Source organism: Pezoporus wallicus, unplaced genomic scaffold (assembly GCF_028554395.1).
Source record: "Pezoporus wallicus isolate ANWC-B61680 ecotype Strahan unplaced genomic scaffold, APGP_CSIRO_Pwel_v1 contig_2439, whole genome shotgun sequence".
NCBI classification, from domain to species: domain Eukaryota; kingdom Metazoa; phylum Chordata; class Aves; order Psittaciformes; family Psittacidae; genus Pezoporus; species Pezoporus wallicus.
In genome coordinates, this window is record NW_026638501.1 from 1,254,579 (window position 1) to 1,277,936 (window position 23,358).

The 23,358-nt window shown below is 42.5% G+C and overlaps 1 protein-coding gene across 10 annotated transcripts in view; it reads left to right on the forward strand.

Moving 5' to 3' along the window:
• Positions 1-23,358, forward strand: part of EPHA5 (EPH receptor A5) — a 197,853-nt gene that overhangs the window by 98,975 nt on the left and 75,520 nt on the right. For 6 of the 10 annotated variants that reach the window (XM_057411047.1, XM_057411052.1, XM_057411048.1 and 3 more), the window contains exons 4-5: positions 8,058-8,213; positions 13,677-14,012. The exons of 2 other annotated variants lie outside the window; for them this stretch is intronic. In XM_057411047.1, the coding sequence (XP_057267030.1) occupies positions 8,058-8,213; positions 13,677-14,012 (492 nt within the window). The remainder of the gene's footprint in view (positions 1-8,057; positions 8,214-13,676; positions 14,013-23,358) is intronic. 2 more of the 10 variants (XM_057411054.1, XM_057411055.1) reach the window with 1 other exon arrangement.

The window sequence follows — 23,358 nt, forward strand, 5'->3', positions numbered from 1 at the left end:
GCCTGCATGTATGCAATCTATTAGTTCAGGCTAAAACCTTGAAATGTTGGTCAAGTAAACACACATGACATAACTCATGACAATAAATCATCCCAAATGTCATATTTCTTAACCACGATGGGTTGCAATTGTCCAAGCCACAGCATAATTATAGAATCTTTCTTTCTTTGCTGGCTGGGCTCCAGATCCCTATGGCGGACTGAACCAGAAGACTAAAGCCCTTTTATTGTAGAATTGTGCTAACAAACATGCAGCTTTGAAGAGCACTGTTTTTCAAGAGATTTTTCCAACATGTCTTTGCATTACTCTCCGTAATACTTGCACACAGATAGATATAGCGGGGTTTTGTCTGCGTTGTTTTCAGGTTTGATACCATCACCCTGTTGCCATTAGGGATGATGATTGCTATTTGCTATTCAGTCAATGCCTCTATTGAACTTGAGGGAGTTCTGCAGCTTGTCCATCAATCCTCCCTTCACTTAGAGTGCAATGCAGCTTGAATGTTTAAGTTGCCATTCACACAACAAAGGATAAACTGGGGTGTGTGTCTATGCGTACAGAAGCTTCCAAAGCAGACTCTTGTGTCTCTTGGATTACACGTGGAGCCAGGCATCTAAAGTTATGTTTACAAGCGTGCAGAAACAAATGTGTCCCTGCTGCCTTCTGTATCTTAAATCGTATTTTTCCCTTAGGTGCAGCATTGTAAATCATTGCTTCCTCTGTTTATGAGAATAAAATTATTTCAGTTTGTCTTGATTTACGAGAAAAAAAAACAAAACAGCAATTTGAGCATAATTTAAGTTCATCTTTTCCCCATACTTTGGAGAACAAGGTAAAGATGCATATATAGGTTTTATAGATAGAGATTTAGAAAATTACGGAGATATTTTATAGCTATAATAGACAGAAAGTCTGAGCAACAGGATATGGACTGCCTTTTCTTACTGTATGCCAGATAGCTGGGGCTCAGTGAGACCAAATTGGGTCTCTCTCTTGTAACCAGAGAGCAAAGAGAAACACAGGTGCCACCTGGACTGAGAGCTGAAGGAGCCCTTGTACATGCAGCTGCTGGCCCCAGAAATTTTGGGTTTGCTAGGAAATGGCACTTCATCTGAAGCAGTGCTTTCTCTAGAAATGGTCCAGTTTCTCACAGTTAGGTTTTTTTGGTTGTTGTTGTTGTTTTTTTGATTTTTTTTTGGAAAACCAAGTTTGGGGAAAAAAAAACAAACCAAATGAAAAAAAAACAAACCACTTTGAGCTAGCCCCACTGTCAACACAGCTGGTGAGAGTACCCTTGCATGGTGCTGAGTGCTTTTGAGAAATCTTCTGTTTCCCCTAAAAACATTTATTTTCCATAGCTTGCTTTCCTTCTGCAAAATTAAACCCAAATGATAGCATGGGTTTGCATATATGCCAGGATAAATCTCTTTCCCTGCTTCTCTGTCACACTGATGAGAGTTTAGGCTTGATTCAGGTTTTGCCTCATTGATTGCTTCAAAATCTTCTTTGGAGCAGCATAGGAATGTGCAGAAATATAGGCCATTAAGACCTTAATGTAATCATAGGCATTTTCAAATGCATTGTGTTCCAAGTATTTTTATGGCTTGCAAATGTGGCTGACTTGGGAATTTGATTAATTTTTCAGAATGAAGCCATGTGATGAAGTTTTATGCCATTTAGAAGAAACACATTAATGTCATTAGTGGCAGTTAATTCTTAGTTTTCTAACAACTATGGTCATGTCATAAATTGCCATGTGACAATTTAGTGAGTCACATGGTACAAAAAGTGGTATTTCAAAGGGAGGAACTGCAAGTACTAATTTATTTCTGTTCAAGTTTTCAAGGTTGTTTTGGTATTCCGAGCTAGAGCTGATTTCAATGCGGAGTGGAGGTAATTCTGCCTGAGTTAGTGTAAGGTTGGACAGAACAGCATCAAAAGGCACTGTTTTCTTAAAACAAAAAAAAAAAAAAAACACGAATATTTCCCACTTGAGATGCATGAATCGACTTATGTCCAAGTCTCTTTCTTCAAGGTGCAAAGCCCTCAGATGCCCCACATATCCCCACTTGGCAAGCTCCAGGAACCCGTTTAAAAGAACCTTTACGAGGTCTTGGGCTACAGCACTGGGTGTTGAAGTTGCTGAAGGATGATGGCAAGTACAGTGGATTCAAGCAAACCAGCAACTTTGAATTACAGTGTTTTATTAGTGGGGTTTTATTTAATTCCCTTCAAATTCCCAAGGTGTGCTGCGGGAAGCAACATAGCACCATTGCAGATAGAGAGACCAGCCCTAAAGGAGATATCACCAGGGCATTTTACACATTTGTCTATGGCTTTATAACTTTGGCAGCAATTTCAATGTCGGCCTGCAGTTCAAAGAGAGCTGTTAGGGAAGGCAGGATTAGCTCTTGGGAGCCTGCTTGTGAATTCTGCAGGAGGATGCTCAATAGTGGGTTGCTGTAGTTCTTGGAATACTTTTTAGAAGAGCATGGCAATCATCTGTTTATATTGGTTGGAAGATACGAATGCAGTCTGCTGTGGTTTTTGGTTTGTTTTTTTCCTGAAAGTAAAAGTCTGTCAGGAGCACAAGCTGGAGCTTGGAGCTGCTCAGCAGTATAATTGATTCCACATTGTAAAGACCTGTACCTCCCTAAACCCTTCTTTAGTTTTTGGATGCATCTAACAGGCAGCAGCCCCCTCTTGCTTCAAGGCATGGCAGCTCCAGAGATGAAAACAGGGGGTTGTTTATTTGTAGATTGGTTTTGCTCAAATCTTTCAACTCTTGAGCCATATTCCCTGTGCCAGAGCGATGTGCTAATGAAGGCAGAGTTGATGAGATACAGAGCTGCTTGCTTTCCTTTCTACTGAGCACACATGCATGCACCACGTCTTGCTTGTATTTCTGCCAAGAGCCTGCTCGATGTGGATTATGGGTCTGGCATGGGGCAGAGTTTTATGCTGTAGTTGCTTCTAAGAACTGTGGTAATTTGAGTTGTGTGTCCCTGACAGAAGTTTGCAGTCTGAGAAAGCAAATGAGACTAAAGGACTGGAACAAAAAGCAAAGAGGTTTTGTGTTTTGGGGTGGTAACCTGTTTCAGCTGGATAACCTGTGCTCTGTCTAGATTAGGCATCCTTATCCTCATTATTTTTTTGTAAGATTTTGTCCATTAGCTTTATTTATGGATTAGTGGCACTGCCTTATGAATTATACTTGTAATTTCTGATTACTGTGGAGACTAATTTGGTGCTCTGCAAGAGAGATTGTAATGCCTGTTTGAGCTTTATTTTCTGTGATATATGAAAGGTCAGTTTGCTGATCTTAAGCACTTAAGTCCTCTGAGCTTATCCTCCCAGCATTAGGAGAGTGCAAAGGGACTATTAGGTTGGACCTTTTTCATGATTCCTAGAGTTTCAACACATATAGGGTCATGTTTCTTAGCTTTTTTATCTCCAGGGACAAAACTGGAATTCCTACTAAATATTAATTGGATTGCTTTACCTGCATGGCCATGTATGTGCCTCTGGATATGGAAAGACTTGAAGGTGGTTCTTGCTTCCAGCACTTATTGGCTGGGGTTGTTGTGCAGAAAAGGCACAGGGTAGCCAGAGAGGGGAGAAGCCCTGCCCATTGAATGAAGCTCAGGGATTGTTGCAGTGATTGTTGCAGTGAATCATTTGATGTTAAGGCTTGCACAATATAATCTGTCAAGTAGTCCCAGCTGTTTGATTGTTACTCTGCCTGCTTCCCCCCACCTCGCACCCTCCACTGGTACTCACTGTCTCTAGCACTGATACAGCTCATAAAAGCTCAGCATACCGTTTGAAGAGGGTGGTTTTCATTGTAAGAGTACAGGTGATCCCTCCTCCATCCACCCACATTTGAAGAGCCAGCTTCTCTCAGCACAGCTCTTGTGGGATTCTGTCTGCAAAGCACAAAGCCAGTTTCTAATCCAATCACTGCCAGTTTAAGGGATCAGTTCACACCATTGGTGTCCCAGGAGGTTCTTACTGCCATCGTTAATTGCAGCCATCTCTCACTGGCCCATCCGGAAGCGGGCAAGCAGAAGACTGCACAGATGTTAATGCTCTGTGCCCGCAACATTTTGTGGTTGCTACTAAGAATAAAAAGAGTGAAATTAATCGCTAATAATGGATGTGCTACTAACAGAAACACATCACTTGTACCTAACACCAGCAGGTTGCTTATGCGTATTTGCTATGTCTAAAAATACTCTTATTTTATTTTTTTTTCTAGCAACCAATTTCATTTAAAGTCTATTTTCACACATCAGTGGCTGTTAATCAGTTAAGGAGTTATCAGTTTTAATATTAGGAAGAAAGAAGCAGATCTCATCAACAGCTTAAAACTTAATTTTTTTTTTAGCTGTCTTGCAGCAGATTGTGGGGAGTCTTAGGCTCATCTTATTTCTCCTCCTTTTCTCCCCACCTTGAAAAGAGATAGTGCCCTTACATGTGTGACTGTACGGTGCTAGTTCTACACATCCTTTCAAGAGCTGTTGAATTAGAAATACTAAGATAAAAATATAAGAAGACTAAAATAAGGTTCAATTAGAAATGAAACCCAAGACATGCATGTAATTTTAAAAAAGTCATGTATACTTTATGAAGAGATTGTAAGGTTGACTGTCAGAAGAGGAATAGTGAGCTAAAGACCAAAACCCAAGGTATGTGCAAGGTAGGCTGTTTGTGGCCCTGTTCTACTCTGAATCCAGTTTCCAAAATACATGAGATATTACCACCAGTGGCAGAAAAATGATATGGTACCAGCCCCTGCTTTTGGCTGTTGAGCTCAGACAAGTCTGTGCCCATCTGGCTACCGTGATACCTGCTGTGCAGTGTGGAGGCATAAGATGTTCCTGGCTCAGCTTTCATCTAACAGTATCCATCACAGCATTCCTGTTTATTAAAAGATTGTTGCTTGAACCATCTCATCCATCTATCCTCTCCCTTGTGTCAGGTACAAAGCAAACATAGGAAAGTATACAGAGAGAAGTGTTTTAATAGATACTAATTATGTCTGAAACCCCTTTGCAGTTACAGCTGCTTCTGCTCCTGCTCCTGAGCATGGTAGCACAAGTGTGTTTCCCATCAGGAGTGGTCCCCAACCTGCTAGCCATGAGAGGCTGGAAGGCTATGTGGTGGGCACCCTGCAAATCCTGTTCTGTCCTCCCCACAGCTTCTGATGCAGGAGCATGGACTTGGCATGCCACCACTTGCTATGCTAATTGTTGCATTTATTTTTATTTCCTGTCCTTCCTTTTTTAGCATATCCCATCTCCTCCCCCTGAATTCTTCCTTTCTATCCAACACAAGAGTATTCCGCTTAGATGTGATAGCACACTACTCTTCTGGCTTCAGTGTTATTTAATGTTCTTGATTGTTCTTTCTTATATCTTTTGGATAGAGAAGGGACTTGCCTGATGCATGGGAATCTATGGATTATACGGAAATTGGTCCAGTTCAGTTTTATTTCACATGCCTTATTAAAACATGTGTTATTAGTGTTGTACATCTGTTGACTCCATACTTATTCATAAAAACCAAACACTCCCTTTGAGCTGAGCTACGTATCATACCATCATTAACAAGCTGCACCTTGTTGAAAGTCTGTCAAGGAAAACTGACTTATTCTTCATTTGCTGCTTTGCACAAAATAGAAACATGCTAAACTCTTGTGCTGTAATGATTTTCTGTCTGTCTTGATGGGACATAATGAGGCAAATTCAAGTCATTTTTTGAAGGCTAATTACATCAAGTACATGCTAGACGTGGGCTGCCCTCATTAACGTTGCACATTTTTGTGCTTTCATTTCCCCATCCCTATTGTCTGCAGGTGCAAGTGAGTTTGATTTGGCTTTGAAATACAAATTATAGGGTATAGAGGAGCCATTTGGTGGTCTCCTCTCCCAGAAGATTCCCCAGCGATTGTATAACAAGTCCTTGCTGTAGGAAGGGCAGCATTTGAAGGTGGTTGTGCAGTAAATAAAAGAACTCAACTCTGTGCTAGAAACTGAGGAATGCGCCATAAAGCATGAGGGCAAGCTCGTGGAAAGTCTGCTAACAACCATCAAGAATAAATTCAGCCCTAGGTCTGTTCACCGATCCTGGTGTACAGACACAAAGCAGATGACTGCATCCTGCAGAGCTCACAGCCTAGGTGTAGAGCACTAGTTGGATGATCCGCAGTTTTGAAAATTACAGGGCTTTTTAAGCCTGTAAATCCTTCCAGTTCTACTAGTTTCTTTGCCTGTCTTGTGGGAAGAAAAGAGAGTTTGGGGAAGGTATGGGAGGGTGCCCGGTTTGGGGAGGTCAGCAGGGGTGCTGGAAATGAGTGTCCCATAGAGAGATGGAGAGGCTGCATATGCATGATGGAGATCTGGCAGCCTGTGGTGGGCTTGTGAACTGCTTCAGGGTTGCATGGTATTCAATGGGAGAGCTTCATGTTCTGAGCATGTCTGTGGAGTTGAAGTCGGGGGGAAGTCTGCTGGATGTTCTTGGATCACACCCCTTTGATTCGTGAGTGTTCTTGATCAACAGACTTACTGGTTATTTCCAGGAGTTAGAAGGTGATGTGCAAGTCTCTCACCTTCGGTGAAGCTAGTGGCATAAAAGTGAAGATGTCGAGACCGTTCTCTGGTACTGCAGGAAGCATATCCAGTTTTAAAAGCAGTTGTCTTAGTTGGTCCATCAGAGGAAAAGGGATCTCTAGCAATGAACTGTACTTTATCTACCATGAAGATGAATTCTGTCATTACTGGCTGAATTTTAGCACTTGATCTTCATTCTGTGTTTGTCTGGGACATTCCTGATGGGATAATATTAATGCTTTTTTTGTGAGCTCATTTTCTTTGCAAACTGATTACAACTGGGGAAGTTTGAATGCAGATGGGATTTCCAGGTAACTTCTGTAAGTCTGACAGCAGACCTGGGCATCATTGGTATCACACTGGGCAAAATCATTTTAAAGCATCTCTGACGGAAAAAGTAGCAGCGTTCCGGAGCTGCTTTAACTTATCTCCATGTCTCTGCTTTTTGAGACAAACACAAAATCAAGTTTTCCTCCTTTTGCTAACAGTGGGTTTGTAATTCTGCATATAACAGTGTGATTACAGGGCCAGCTGCTTTTGTGCTAATGCCAGGGTGGATACATGCAAACCTATGGTTGTCACTGCTTCTGGCTGACTGCACGCACACAGGTGAAGTGCAGAGTGCTGTGCTTAGGTGAAGGAGTGCATTTTTCAGGAGGCTGGGAACAAGATATTACTGTATTCACTTCAAATTATTAAAAAAAAAAAGAAAACAAGAAATGTTCCTAAGTTACAGTAATCCATATGTTTGTGAGAACAAAAAACAGCTCTTGTATCAAGTCTTTGTGCCTTGTCATGCATATATATTGGAGCTGGGAGGAATATCTTGTATGGCAAGCATGCCTGGTTCAGGCTATACCCAGAGCAGTCTGTCTTGTATGGAGCACTTTAAAATTCATCATAGGTTTGCAGAGGAAAAGACCCTAGGGAAGTAACCTTATCACAGTGTCTTAAAGCTGTCAATCTTGAGGTCCTTCCACCACCGTGTTGCTATTTGTTTGCTGAGACATTGATTTCTGGATGTAGAACATCTTAAACAAAAAACATGAGATGTATTTTACCCGTTTTTCTAAGACTGAATGAAAAAATCCCCAAGCACAGTAATGTTTTCTAAAGCAGAGCCCAAATGATGTTGCCTCTAATGCATTCAACAAGGAAAAGAAATGCTCAGCAAAGGCAGATGCTAGGGGAAAAAGAACAATCAACAGCTTCACATTCTCTTTTCATGCAGATATTTAAGTATTCACTGACTGCTAATGTCCAAGACTGTTTTAAAATATGCAAACCAAATAGCTTGCAAGTGTTTTTCTGTTTTCTAGCTGAACATACATTTTTATTGGGGTTGGGGTTTTTTTGGTTGTTTGTTTTGTTTTATTTTTTTTAAGGAAATGTGAAGAGACTAATTTTATGATGGGAGAGCTTAGCCTGTGGTTCTTCTTTTCACAGTATGCAGACCTGGGTTCTTCAAAGCTTCACCCCACAGTCCATCCTGCAGCAAATGTCCCCCTCACAGCTACACGCTTGATGAAGCATCCACATCTTGCCTGTGTGAAGAACACTATTTTAGGAAGGAATCAGACCCACCTACAATGGCCTGTACAAGTAAGCATGTGCTTATAGGGTTATTTTTAATCCTTTCAAGCTGTTCCTGTACTATGCCCGGACATAATGATCCTAATTAATGTGCTTTTACAGGCTCTGGGCTGGAGTCTGAACTAGCCTTGACACACTTTTAATGTCTGGTTTTGTCCACCAGACCTCTGGTTACACAAGAATAAACTTTCAAAGCCTTTTGCTTCAAAAGCTGGCATTAAACCCAGGAAGTGTTTTTTGTCTCCAGAGGTCCCTTCCAACACTAATGACTCTGTGATCTGTGACTCTGTAATGAGCAAATGCTCCATCTCTCACCAGCCACTTATGGGCAGACTCAGCCAGCAGCATGGCATTCAGATACCCGCATCGGTGTGTGTATGGGTACCGGTGTGGGGCACACACATCTAGGAAATGATGGGTAGCACCTGTCAGTGCTAGGCATGGATAGAGCCTACATGTTCCTGCTCAGTATCTTCTCTTAGCTCATTTTCAACAAGCAATCAGGGAGAGACCCCTAACTTTCCGGTCCATCTGGAGAAGGTCATTCTTCAGGGTAGCCTCAAAACTGTGATGGAAACTGCTTCTCCAAACCTGTAGCAGAAATGTAGAGCTTTTCCCCTTGGTGTAAGGGGAGGGTAGATAACAAGCAAATTGGGGTATTGGAAGTCCAAGGTGGAGTCTTTGGAATCACTAATTTTGCCCTTTTCCTGCCATCTGTAAGCTGTCCTGTCAGCTGTACTTCGAAAGTTTCTTGTTCAATTTATGTTTAGTATTCTGAGGGCCACATTTTGCCACATTCCAGCTAGTCCCACTGAGTGTAGCACAGACCACATTTTTTTTCTGGGTCTCTCATGCTCCAAATTAAATTTTTTGTGGGGCAAAAGAGGTTAAAAGGGACCAAAGAGAAGCTGAGCTACTGGAGCAGGAAGAGATAGAGCTTCCAACAAACTTAAACATTGGAGGAAAAAGTAGGTGTACGAGTCCATGCATGCTTGGAGCCGCTGGGACATAGTGCAGAGGTGCCTTCCATACTGTTTCCTTGCATCATGTGGGCATGGGTTTTTGTGCCTTCATCAAAAGCATGGTTTATTGTGCCTTCATCCCAGTGAATACAGATGTCCTTCCTATCTTCCCAAGCTTGCACTTCAAAAACAGAAAGAAAGTCTGTTCCTGTTGGAGAGACGCAAAGGAAATTGCCCTCGGCAGGTCTCTGCTTGCCTGAAGGAGGCACTCAGAATAGAATCGGGGCCCTTGAACTCTGTGTTTGCTCTTCACCAGCCAAAGGAGCATAAAGCATGTGCCTGTTGGAAGGTGTGCTACAGGGAAGGAGAAGACGGCCTTAGGCAGCTGGTGCGGTCAGATCAAAGTGGTCTAGGGGGATGAATCATGCAAGCACTTCTCAGTTTATTTAATAGGCATGCTGGTGTCTTTCGGAGCAGTAGCTAGGGTGGGTTACAGCATGAAAAACTTTGTTACCAGGGTTTCTTGATGTCCATTTTGCCCCTTGGCCTGACTTAGATAAATGAGAGACGATTAGGTCCAGCATGGTACTGGGAGATGGGAAGGGAGTGGAATACTCTAAGCTCTGGAAACACATATAAAATTGGCTTTTCTATGCAGGCAGAACCAAAGCTAGGGACTGACACAGGTATGCCAGGCTGCCAGTGTCAGCAGTACCTCCTGTCCATCATCGATGATACTGCTCTCTGTCCCTTCTCAGGATGGAGGGGTATGCATCCAGCCTGTTCTGCTGGCGAAGCAACACAGGGAAGGAGTTGGAGTCCCCAAGGAAGAGCTTTATGCGTGCCTATGACCTGAGTGTAGGGCAGGATTTTCAGAGGCACAAGCAAGCTTGGTGACCAGCTCATACTAAAAAGTAGTACAACTGGAGTGCCTGTCGCCCCCAGGTTTCTGGTGCAATTTGAATCCTGTAGGTAAAGGCTGTAATTTCTGATTCTGCACATACTATGGGATTTTCTCTTTGTGTTTGTTTGGGCTTTTTATTTTTCTTCTTCTTTTTTTTTTTTTTTTTAATAAAAAAGTAGGTAGTAAATTTTGTCAGAGACAGTGAAGAGAAGGTAGTGACACTAACGTTTAAAGCTAGTTCAAATAGATCTGAAAAGGAACATCTCATTGTGAACTGAAATACAGCGAGACAGACTTCAGTCGTGACTGTTAGGAAAATACTGCAAAGATTTGGTATGTTTTTAATATTTATTACCACAGAATTTGATAATATTTGTAGGTTTCCCTCACCTTGAAATCTTGTTAGTTTTAGAGAATCTATCAGTGTCCATCTTCAATTCAGGTCTATATCTGCAAAGTCCCCTTGCCAGTTGCTGTAGCTATGAAATGACATTTTCCTTATTTAAAGCAAATGCTTTTCAGTCCCAAGCTGCATGAGTCTCCCCACCACCAGCAGCATCACCGAAGAAAACTAACTGCTACACCACTGTTAACTGCTCAGTTAAGTACACTGAAGGGAAAAGAAAAATAGATTTAATTTAATTTTTCCAGTTCCATATGCATGTTTTATAAGTAATGTTTGGTGATTTTGAAATTAATACTGCTCTAATGCAGTCTGAAATATTTATTGACCTTATATTATATATTGACCTTGATTATAGCTAAGTAATCCTAGCTTCAGTTCCTTGAACATCATCTTTTTGAAATTAATACATAGTTACACCCTTTGGTTTCCCCCTGCCTCCCATCTCAGAGAAGAAACCCTATGGCTGTTCAGAGCATATTGGGGAAATATGTTTAGTAGTATGAAACATAGGACAAACTGAAGATTTTATAGTATTTAGCGTAATGTACTACTCACAAGAAGTTTACAGTTAACTTTATTTTGAGTGCATGCATATACATCTTTATATCTGGAGGGTAAATTCTCAGGTTATTTTTTTTAAATATATACATCAGCAAATAACAGGTTTGATGTCCATCAAGGAAAAATACTAATGTTTGTCTTCAGAAAGTGTTTGCCTCTAGTCTAGTCAGTAAACGGTGGTGCAGAAGGGATGTTTAGATTATAAAATAGCGAACAAATACATATATACATATATACATATATACATATATACATATATATACATATATATACATATATACATATATATACACATATATACATAATATAGATATATACATTATATATACATATATATGAATATATATACACACACACAGATATATATATATCTGTAAACTAGTATCTTTGTCCTTGATAAAAGGAGGTTGGAAATTAAAACAGACCTTTCTAGCAGACCTAGGGCCCCCTCTTCCAAAGATAAAACATTGGTTTGTTATCCCAGCTGTGATTTATCAGAATTTTACCCATTGTGGCTTCAGGATTCGTCAAGTAGGTCTTGTAAGATATCTGTAGACTACTAAAGACCTTTATCTGAGCCCCTGTGAGAATTCTAATTTTATAGGTTATGAAGTCCCGCTAGCTTCAAAGTGCTTCCACTGAAGTTGATGTTTTTAAGCCTTCAAGAACAGCAGCTGACTCTTCTGTACAAACAAAGTAAAATTCTCTGGTGAATTTACAAAAGTAGTAACTTATCCTAATTACAGACACATTGTCCAGTAAGTGTTTCTTGTGCCTGATTTCTTTATTTTCTTCTTAGGGTACTGGTAGCAGTAAAAGGGCATTCATCCACTGGAAGAAAAAATAGGCCAATCTAAACAGTAGAAACATATAGAAAACCTCTGAGTGCAGTATATGTAACTCCACACAGCTCCAGGGATGAATTTCATACTTTCCATTGTATCAGTATGAGTATGACAGTGCAGAAAATAGTCCTGACTTGGGCTGTACCTTGGTGTCATTAGCTAAGTAGCAGTAGGTCCCTGTGGCTCAGATTGCGAGTGGCTTGCTTCCCATGATCTAAAGTGATCACAGGACAAACGAGGCAGATGTGTTATTTCCTAAACTAACTTAGCTCTTGTATTCAACTGCTTTCCTCCCTCCCCCCAAGGAGAAAAAAAAAATCAGTATTATTTATTTCCTCTGTAAGTTTCTCACTGAGTCATAACAGCTTGAGTCGAAATCATGGCAGTGTTTTATCAGTGTTACCAATTTTATAGACTTAAATAGGGGAATAGGAAAGGGAAATAGAGGAAAGTGCTTCTGGTTTATAAGGTAGTTTCAGTTTTGCAACACTGCCTCTTTAAAATATGATATTGAGTTTAATTATTACAACAAAACAAGAAGGTGACAACCTAAGACAGACTTGAATTCATATGGATTTCTAGGTGATGAAGTTACTTGTCGGGCTCTTTTCAATGAGCTGCTCATGAGTTTTGACAGCTTGATTCAAACTGAAGGGAAGTGTGTTGCCTTCCCTCATCAACCTCCCTTGGAAAAAATCCCAGTCTTTGCTTCATAGCTTCTGGTGGTACTGTGACTAAAATCCTTCCTGGCTTGCTTTGATAAATTTCCTCTTTCTTCCTCATTCATTAGCATTCCCTGAGTATATAACACATGAATCTCTTGCGTGAGATTCCTGCTTGTCCTTTCACATTGTCTTCAAGGGTGTATATGCAGCTTGCCCTTCATCTCCAACACAAGCCTGTTAAAAACACTTGCAGCACCTCTGCAAGTAAGTAGTCTTGAAGGTGTCTCCAGGTGGGCTTTGCTTGCCCAGCTGTGGTCTTTCCCAGCAGGATGAAGGAAAACAGCTCATCTTTTGCAGGAGCTCTGGTACCTCTGCAGCAGCTGTTTCTCCTTTGATAGCCTTGCCAGCACCATGCTGGCATCCTGAGCGGGGAGGCTTGGCAAAATAAGCAAGCACAGTGTGGCTAACCAACTGTGCTAGAGCTTGGCAGGGATCAAGAAGGCTGCCATTGAGTAGCTGGATATGGCCATGTTTCCAGTGACCCGTGTAGATCACCATCTGCTTTGGGCTACACTGAGCATCTCATTTAGGTGTGATTTGGATGCCCAAGCTTAGGTTTCACTGTTGCCAAATATCTGATGGGGAGAGGCGGGTGCACACAGAGGAGAGATTTGGTGTCTGAGATGAGTACTGAAGGAGTGTGAATGCCACAGCGTATGTCCTTTTTTAGGACCTAGGGCGAGTAATATAGGGCCAGTGGGGTGCAGAGGGGGAATCTTGCTGCTGGCAAAGCCAGTGACTTGCGCAGAGCAAAGATTTGCAGCTCTCTTCTCAGGAAGGGTAAGGAGAGCATGAGAGGCAATGTTCCGGGATGGAGTTCTCTTCCTGTTGAGATTGAGACAGCCCCATGCCTTGTCCTCCTATGCAGGTGGCTGCATCCCAGCACAGACCCCTTGAGGAGAGGTGGGAATACTCAAATCCCCATTTCCCACTTCTTCAGGTGCTTCTGCAAAGTGTACTTTCTGGCGCATGAGCAACAGGGCATCTCTCTTCAGCCTAGTGAGTAGTAGAGAGCAGGATGACTGATAATACTGTTTTTACCATGTGTTTTTCTCACTTTACAAACCAGGACCCCCCTCTGCTCCTCGGAGTGCCATCTCAAATGTTAACGAGACTAGTGTCTTTCTGGAATGGATTCCCCCTGCTGATACTGGTGGAAGGAAAGATGTGTCTTATTATATTGCATGCAAGAAGTGCAACTCACACTCAGGTCTGTGTGAGGCGTGTGGCAGTCATGTCAGGTACCTCCCCCAGCAAACCGGCCTGAAAAACACCTCTGTCATGATGGTGGATCTGCTTGCCCATACAAACTATACCTTTGAAATTGAGGCAGTGAATGGAGTATCCGACCAGAACCCTGGAGCCCGGCAGTTTGTGTCTGTAAATGTAACCACAAACCAGGCAGGTAAGTGAATCTTCAACATGGGGAAATGTCTGGGGTGGGAGCTTGAGCCAGTCAGACCCTGTGCAGACCTCCCTTTGAAACGGGTGGAAGTCCCCAACATGAAGGGCTGGACTGTGGCATCTGCAAATATATGTGTGCGGGTGGTTGTCTCTCATAGGTTACAATTACTGCAGTCTTCAGCATGTTTCCTCCCAGCAGGACACGCTTTTAGGATATTTGGTTCTTTCCTTTTACACTAAGCTACTTGGAGATCCCTCCGCTTCTTTGCGTTTTGCTGGATCCACCTGCTAAACCAGAAAGAAAACGGTTGCCTTTCCTGTTGAGAAAGGGAAATTTCTAAGAGTTCATTTTAATTCCGAATTCCAGTCGTTAAAATGTCCTACCTTTGCAAACAGCTACCTGAAGAAAAATGCTTTGAGTGACTTTAGGGAATTTAATCCCTCTTCTGCACTGTGATGCTAAAGTGACTGGACTCAGGCTGGTAAGATTATGATACACTGTCACAGCTTCTCCAACAAGGTAGGGCTGACATGTCATTGTGTACTGTGTACTTCTTGGTTTTGCCCTGTACCAGCAGAGATGTAGACTGGTTTGTTCCTTTGTCCAGAGCTTAGTCTGTCTGTCCTTCCTTTGCCCAGCACTTGAAAAGAGCTTTTGCCTTGGACACAGACAGGGAGCTGCCGTTGTGCCTTGTCATTTGGAGTTGTGATGGGAGGCAAGAACATGATTCCATGTCCCTCCATACACAACAACACACTAGGCATATCACATAGCTTCTGTAAGCCCTGGAGACCTGCCTGTTCTTCTCTTGTCCATCATGCTCTCTGTTTTAGGGTCTTAACCTTTGCTTACCTGGCTTGCTTCCTGCCTTTTTAATTCAGGGCTCCCCAGTGACACTCGTCCACTGTGGAGTCCTTCCAGGAATGTGAACAAATGGTGTTTGGGGCTGTGAGGACCGTGCTGCCAGATCACTGAAGTGAACCCCTTGTCTTCTCCTGACAGACAGGGCTTAGCCAGAAAGTCTGGTGCACTATGCATTATAACAGGTAGATGGAGATTGACAGATCCTCACTGCAGAGCAGAAAAACTGCTATCTGAAAGCAAGGCTGCATTTCATTTCTGCTACCCAAGTGAACATGTGCAGGCTTGGCAGCCAGCAGCTCAAGAGTGTGATTGCATCACACTTCATCAGATACCTGTGCTGGTAATTAGAGTGGAGAGGAAATAAAGGCATCCTGATGGATGTGTCTGGAAATCTCCTGGAGGAGCATCAGTGGATGGCAGTATGACACCTGTTGAGGGCACCTGTTTAATGCAGATCAGTGGGTGTCATGGTCATGATGCTGTTTACTCTTTTCCCATTGTGAAGGCTGCTGCCAATAACTGTTGTTGGAAAAGGTGTATTTTCCTGTTAGTGGGCTTGCATTAGTATTTCATTGCTGGCAATGGATTTTCCCTGATACATGGAGTTAAATCCACATAAATCTCAGTAAGTGTAGGTGCATGGGGGGAGATGATACATTGCTGATCCATGCAGACTGTGAGGAAATGGTCCCAATTCATGACTTACATCCCAAACTCACCATAGGTTCAGTAGGATTTATCCATGTAGCTGTCTTCCTGTTCATCAAGCCAAGAATAACCTCCCTGTGCAGGTATATCCTTCAACCTTGTATTGAAAGGTCTGTTACAGGAAATGGTAGACCTGTGATGAATGTGTCTTATGCTAAGGACAAGTGGGTAAGTGTAGTTTCTGGTTCAGTCTCGCTGTTTATCGTGGTGGAGCTGCAGTCAGGAGATATACTAATGGATCCAGCCATGAGTGCTTAATTCACTGTGTGATGTTGAAATTGCATCTCTATGGTCTCGTGTTTGATTCAACAGGAGTGGTGACTGTATTTTGTTGTCTATCTATCTGATTGATATCGTTCAGGAGGAGAACCAGGCCTTTCTGCTGAACCTGCAGCATCAAATATCCTTCCCAGTAACGTGCTCTTTCAGTACTCCTTGGGATGATAATCAGTTTGTTCAAGCCAGAAACAAAGCAGCCATAGAGGGGGAGACTTTGCAAATCAGATGGAAAATGAATATCTGTTTTCTTAAGCTGCCTCCAAAAGTATCCTTTGAGGCAAGTAATGGAAGTGTGCAGGTGGAGTGATCCATGCCTGGCCATGGCCAAAGATGTTGGATATCCCTGAATGAGCCTCACCTTCAGCTGTCCTCTCTCAAATAAGTGCAGGCAGGGCACATGGGGCTTCAGGAAGTCTCATCCCACTCGTCTTCCACTTGAAATTACCACCAAGATGTACAGCTCTGGGGCCTCATCCTTTCCCTCGCACAGGTTTTCTGGTGGTATGATTATATTTTCATGAAGGCTGGTGTAACAAAGCTGAGTCACTAGAAGTGTAGACACAAGGACAACTGCAGCAGTAGGAGAAATCCTGCTGCAAGAAATGCTGGCTGCAGAAAATGAAAAAAATTGCATGCTGCGGGATAGGTCTGGCTGCTGGAGTCCTGTTGGCAGCTCTTCACTAACCCAGCACTGCAGAGAAATGCCAGGTTTTGTTTTTTTGGTTTGGCTTTTGTCTGTCCCAAAAAGACCATGTGAATTTCAGGACTGCAGAGAATGCAGAGGCAATGGGGTGCTGGGTGCATGACCTTTTCTGTGCATGAGAGCTTTTGGCAGCAGAAACTATCTCTGGGTTGGGCTTTTGAAGGGATTGCTTCCTGAAAATAATGTTTTTTTCTTCAAAACAGTTTGTACCCCTTTCACCAACTTTAATGAGAAAAAGAATTTGCACTGGCAGTAAGTCTAGCATTTTTACACGGATTTGATTTTCCACTGAACTTTTGAAATTAGATTTGGAAAAACATCAAGGAAGCAGTAACGTTTTGTGCACAAGAGGAGGCAGATCAGCTGGTGACTCCAGCATGCTTCTGCTCCATCAGTCCCTTGGGACCTGGTGATACTTGAGATGCAACTGTCCATGTGGGACGCAGTGGCCTTAGGCTCCAAGTACAGGACTAGGTCCTCTGTCACCCTCTTGCAATCCCTAAGCCTCTGTTGTTTCTGTGGGATTTTGCAGACGTTTTCAAGAGAGAACATATATCTAGAAAGGGTGAGCAATGCCACAAGCAAGGGGAGGTAGAAAGTGCAGTGGCCTCCATTGTGACTACCCTAGAGCTGTTGCAGGCAGAGGACCTTATTCCCTTTGTAAGTCCATGGGTTGGCCAAAGTATGGCTCTCTCTTGTGGGATTGCTGCAAAATACATGCCCAAGGGACTTCCCAGCACAGATGGCAGGGAGCCATCTGTAATGCACTCTCACAGTGCATTAAAAAATGTGCCTTGTGCACATAGGCTGGAGCCCAGTGAATAATTCATAGGCTGTAATGATAGTATTAAGTTATTCATCCTTTTTGTTTTCATGGTTTTGCTCAAGTTTCCATACTTTTGGAACTGCCACCTACTTAGATGGTTTCCAGAGAGCAGTCTCCGCGTGCAGCTAATACTGAAGTTTGCTTTTCAAGTGACAACCACGTGATGTTTTTTTCTCAGCAATTTCACCAGGATGAATGATTAAGTAATGCTGTCCTCTAGACAGAGATGTGCATCTCCCTCGAGGCCTTTCTTCTTATCTGCCCTGTTTATAGAAAGCACCTACCATGACGTCTTGGTCAGAGATGTGTGTCTTGTAATGGGTCTGTAGAGAGAAAGCAGTTGTGATTCATGGTTGCCTGCACACTGGTTGTATCATCGTAGGAGTACATGGAGAAGATGCCATGTATAAAACCTTTCTAGGCTTAAAACCTGCCAAGAATACTCACTTTAAGTCTAAACAGCCAAGCAGTTTTCTTTGCTTTTCATTTCCAGCATCTCCATGCTGGGTATGATTTCAGGCATGGTGCTGGCCTGGAGGCAGGGGGTGTGAGAGTGGGGCGGTTCTCCTGCTGGCATCCCAAATGCCACAGGGTCCTTTACGTTTAAAGACCTTATCTATGTGTGTTTTCAGATAAGCTGCCTGCCTGTTTTCTGTTTAAAGTCAGCAGTGTTCAATCCTCTCCTGTGACCTGTACGATATTTTTAAGCCTTTTGGGGGAGAAAAAGAAGAAAGATCAAGATCTGCTTGCTAACAGAGGAGGTGTTAAGGTGTCTAATGCCTCAAGAAGTCTGTGTGTGCCTGAGGCCAAACCAGAGATACAAGTTGCATCCTATGGTGCAGTAACACTGTTCAAGTAAATGGGTTACAGGACAGGACCTGGCAACTTGTGCTGCTGCCTGGGAAGCATGGCTAGGTTCTTGCTTGACAAAACAAAATCCCAACAACTCATTGGATGCTTGGAGAAGCTGGAAAGCTCTTGGAACAGGGAGGTGTGCTGAGAGCCGTGATCTTCACTCTGATTTTGCATTCTGGGATGCTGCAATGGGAGAGAACAATGGAGAAGGTGTTTTCCTTAGCACTCAGGATGTACCAGTCTTTGAAAAGCAGCCAAAGGCAATTCAGAAAGGGAAACCTGCAATATAGAGCTTATTGTAATCTTATATCAGCAGCTGTGTGCTTTTGAAACCAATAGAGTGCAGCCCTGCTCAGTCTGGGAAGAAAACATCAGAAAATGAGACAAGAAGATGGCTGTGCTGGGAAGCGTGTTTTCAGAGATTGCCATCAGGTTCAAGTCCTGTAAGGTTCAGGGGCTGGTTCTTGGAACTTTCAAGCCTCACAGGCTTGTTTGGTTTGGCTTGGTGAGGGGGAGTTTGCTTATTTTCTTTAGACATAATAAAAAATTTCCAAGAGGATGCTCCAGTAGATGCAGTGTGTTTCATGCATCTCACATGATTCATGAAGGCTGGTTTTGCAGCTCTTACTTTTCAAGCAGAACTACTGACCTAGGGCCTGTGAAAGCTTAAGTAGATGCTTAGTTTTGGCACTCTTTTCACTGCCAGGGTGATGAGCAGGGCTTCCCTGCAAATGTCCATTGTAAGAGAACTTGATCCATGAGGTGCATCATCTCCTCAGCAATGGTCAGGATACCACAGAAAGGGTATGAGCATGAGGCAGACACTGATGCTTGCTTAGAGCACTTTCAAACCTCTAGGATCAATGTCTTTGTGCTTTATAGCCCTTAATGGATTTTTTCTCCCATGAATTTCATCATTTTATGAACTCCAAGAAAATTTTAGCAGCTGCAGGCAATCCTGTTTGAATTTGGTACGTCTGATAGTTTAAGCTGTGCTTTAGATTCATGTGGGTCAGAGAGGAGCTATTAGTGGCATAAATAGAGGGTTTAAGGCTCGCAGTTACCTACCTATTTGGAAAGCACTGTTACTTAGAGATGCCGCACTAGCTTCCAATGCATTAACACAGGTATTGCAGCATCTAACCTAGAATAATGTGCTCTTAAAAGCGAAGTATAATCATCCAGACAAGGATGGTGAGTACATGAGTATTTTAATAAGCAGAGGTAATCTAGTACTCCTTGAAGACCATGGTCTCCATTTAAACTCGGGTGCACCCTACACTGCAGTGTGTGGCAGCATGGCTGCACCTTGCAGCAGGATCCTTCTGCTAGTTGTGAACACCCTTCATGTCCAGGGAGATGCAAAAATGAGTATCAAGCTATGCGTGAGGGTTCAGGCAGGAAGAGAGATTAATTTCATTTGTCCTGTGCATATGCTGGTAATAAGCCTCAAGAAGTATTTTGCTCTTTTTGAAGGTGATCACATGTAATCAGAGGATGGAATCACACGTAGTTAAAAACCAAATAGGCTGGCAAAGTAAAACTTGAAAGCCAGTGTTGCACAAAAGGTTTATTGTTTGATTTTTTTGTGTGTGTGAATGTGATGGGTGCATTTATTCTGCATATAAAATCTTCATCCACCGTCTTATTCCAGGGTCGTGAGTTCACCCCAGCCCAGATGGCTGGGTGTCTGCTACCAAATGAATTATGGATCAGCTGAATATTTTACAGTTTTATTTATAACTCCCCAGTTGGTAATTGCTACTTTTTCATAGTTTGTTATAAGTCTTTTTGTTATACTTGGAGTATTAGAAATATGTGCTTGAATATTGAAAGAATATTTTAGAATATGAAAGAAAATCCCCCGAATTACAATATGACTTTTAGTTAGAGGTCATTTTTATTCTTGAAGACAACCCTGTTGTTGATATATGAGGACATTAAAAGCTGAAATAAAAAATGTTTTCCTCCATCTACAGGCAGACCTTTCAATTTTGACATGAAATTAAAATGTCTTATTTATAGATAAAAATAAAAATAGTAAGCAATAGTCATCCCCATACGCCCTCCTCCTAAAAAAGGGAGAGAGAAAGGCACTGAAATTCTTGTTATGAAATTCAATCAATGACATCTGTTCTGTGTTGTGCAGTGGAGTGCAGGTTTTACCATCTCTCAGTGGCAGCAAGACAAATATCTTTAAAGGAGTAAGTTTCCTTCAGAGCATGCTGCTTGTGAGGTAGTTGCATGAGCTGCGAAAAATAAATCATAGAATCATAGAATAGTTAGGGTTGGAAAGGACCTTAAGATCACCTAGTTCCAACCCCCCCTGCCATGGGCAGGGACACCTCACACTAAACCATGTCACCCAAGGCTCTGTCCAGCCTGGCCTTGAACACCGCCAGGGATGGAGCATTCACAATGTCCTTTGGCAACCCATTCCAGTGCCTCACCACCCTCACAGTAAAGAACTTCTTCCTTATATCCAGCCTGAACTTCCCCTGTTTAAGTTTCAACCCATAACCCCTTGTCCTGTCACTACAGTCCCTAATGAAGGGTCCCTCCCCAGCATCCCTATAGGCCCCCTTCAGATACTGGAAGGCTGCTATGAGGTCTCCACGCAGCCTTCTCTTCTCCAGGCTGAACAGCTCCAACTTCCTCAGCCTGTCTTCATACGGGAGGTGCTCCAGTCCCCTGATCATCCTCGTGACCCTCCCCTGGACTTGCTCCAGCAGTTTCATGTCCCTCTTATGTTGAGGACACCAGAACTGCACACAGTTCTCCCACTGGGGTCTCACAAGAGCAGAATAGAGGGGCAGGATCCAGGTTACACCTGGGGAAGATTTATCTATGGACTGCACAGAGGTGGTGCCATGCAGCTGGGAATAAGGGAGCAAAAGCTGCCCAAAATACACTGCTTGAGTTCCTGCAGCCAGCATGGCTGACTGGTTGCTCCGTAACATCCCAGAGCCACAGGGAACACCACCAGCAACATAGATTCTGCCTTGGGGTAAAGTAGCAGAAACTGAACAGCCCAAGTCTAGATTTTTAGAGGTGTATGAGGAGCAAATATTGATATTTTCCCAAAGTCATAGAGCAGTCTGTGCTGCAGTCAGATGTGCTAAGAGCATCACAAGGTCAGAGCTGTAAAAAACTTGTGTTTTTGTAGAGCATAACTGATGTTCCATTGCAAGAGTGATAGTGCTGGTTTAAAATTTTATTTCCCATTTTGCTGGCATCTTTTTAAAGGATTGCCAAGTAATTTTATATTAATCTAATTCTGATCACTGACTGTTTAAAAACCAGTCTTTTTGGCCAAGGAGTTCTCTTTGTGTTGTGTTGAGCATAGTACCTGGCAGACAGCAAAAGTAAAGCATCTAAAATGTTTTCACTGCCCAGAAACAGCTCATCAATGTATAGATTATTTTTTAACATAAATGTAGCTTCTGAATTTTACTACTAATAAAATCCTATTCAGCTCTTTTGTCTCAGTCTGAAAGCTGATAATTCCTTTGTCTGATATGTTATTTCTCTGATTTTCATTTTAAAAGTGGTTTTATAGTTTTAACACTCTGCGTAGATGATATGTGTGAAAGTGCTCGTAAGACACCAAGACTCAATGGCCAAAAAAACAATATAAAAATACTTCCAGCCCTGTTAGAGAAGTAGCAGGGGACTCATAAGCATTTAATAAACATCCCAGTTGCTCTTTGGCTGCGTCTTCTTTACCATACCAAGTAAGTTCTTTATAGTAATCTCCCTCAAAGGTTAAATATAATGGTGGAGGAGCCAGAGTAGTTTGCAACATCTGCATTTCAGTAATTGGGCATTGAGTGAGCTGTGCTATAGAAACACCACTCAGGCTATAGCTACTTTACAGGTCATTTCTCCTTTCCTATGCAACTGCCATGTTGATAATATGAATTTGAATGAGCATAAAGGTGTAAGTACGCACATGGAAATGTGTACATGTTTGTGTGTAATACGAACATGCAGGGGACATGCCAAGCAGAAGATGAAGGTTACCCACCCTTGTTTTACGTGGATATCTGTGACAGCTTTGTAAAGCTCAGGTGGTGGAAATGCATTTTGCTTTGCTGCCCTGCTACCAAATTGCGTGCTAGCTGGGCCCATGTTCACATAGGGTGACTGTACTGCAAGGCCACCTGACAGTTTTCTTGCTGTATTTTCCTCCTGCCTGCTTTATGATGCCTTCAGCCTGACCTTCTTTAATATGTAGTTTGTAATTAATCTATTTGTTCATTTGACCAGATTTTTTCCCCTCAGTTGCTGATGCGCCTATGGAGCAAGCTGGTTTCTGCATTTCAGGAAGGATTTTTCTGTATCCAGACTGAGTTCCAGCTCGCAATATGCATGAATTATGGGTTCCCAATCAGTATTTTACAGTATTGAGCTGAAATGCTTTTCTTCCCTGGCTTGCTTCTTATTGGATAATCATGTTTCAGCAAGGCCTGGAAGGCTTTTCCATGTCTTCTAGTGTGGTTGCTATTACAGTAGCAACCCCCTTGCTCATTCCTTGAAAGATCTCTGAAATGCTACTCTTGGCACTGTAATTGCTTGCAAAGGTTTAACATAATAGTTGTAATGTAGCTGGTTAGTGCTTTATCCCTGTTTACTGCCCCTTCTCCCCACGTCTGGGGGTTTGGAATGGGCAGGAGACCTCTATCAGGAGAGCCGAGAGCAGCACTAAGGTGACAGACAGTGCAGCAGTAAACTATATTTCTTAAACACAGCACCTGGGCCAAAGTTCAGCTACATGTAAATACTGCAAAAAGCTCAAGAGTTAGAAGGCTTTAATTAAAATGCACTTCAGATGTGCTCATTTGCTGGCGTGGTGGAATGCTTTCTGCATCTCCTGGTCCTGGAGGAACAGTCCTGATCAAGGCGAGTAACTAATGGGATTTCCAGCTAGATCAGTACAATAGAAATCACCAGAAGGAAAGTGTTATTATTTATTTATTTTCTTGCTTCCTCAGGCTTGATAACTTTTAAGAATACTGGGTCTGATCAAAGGCCATGTGTGAATCGATGCAGGACACCCACTGGCTGTGGCACCGCTGCTTGAGTGTTTTTCTGCTGCAATGCAGCAAGCC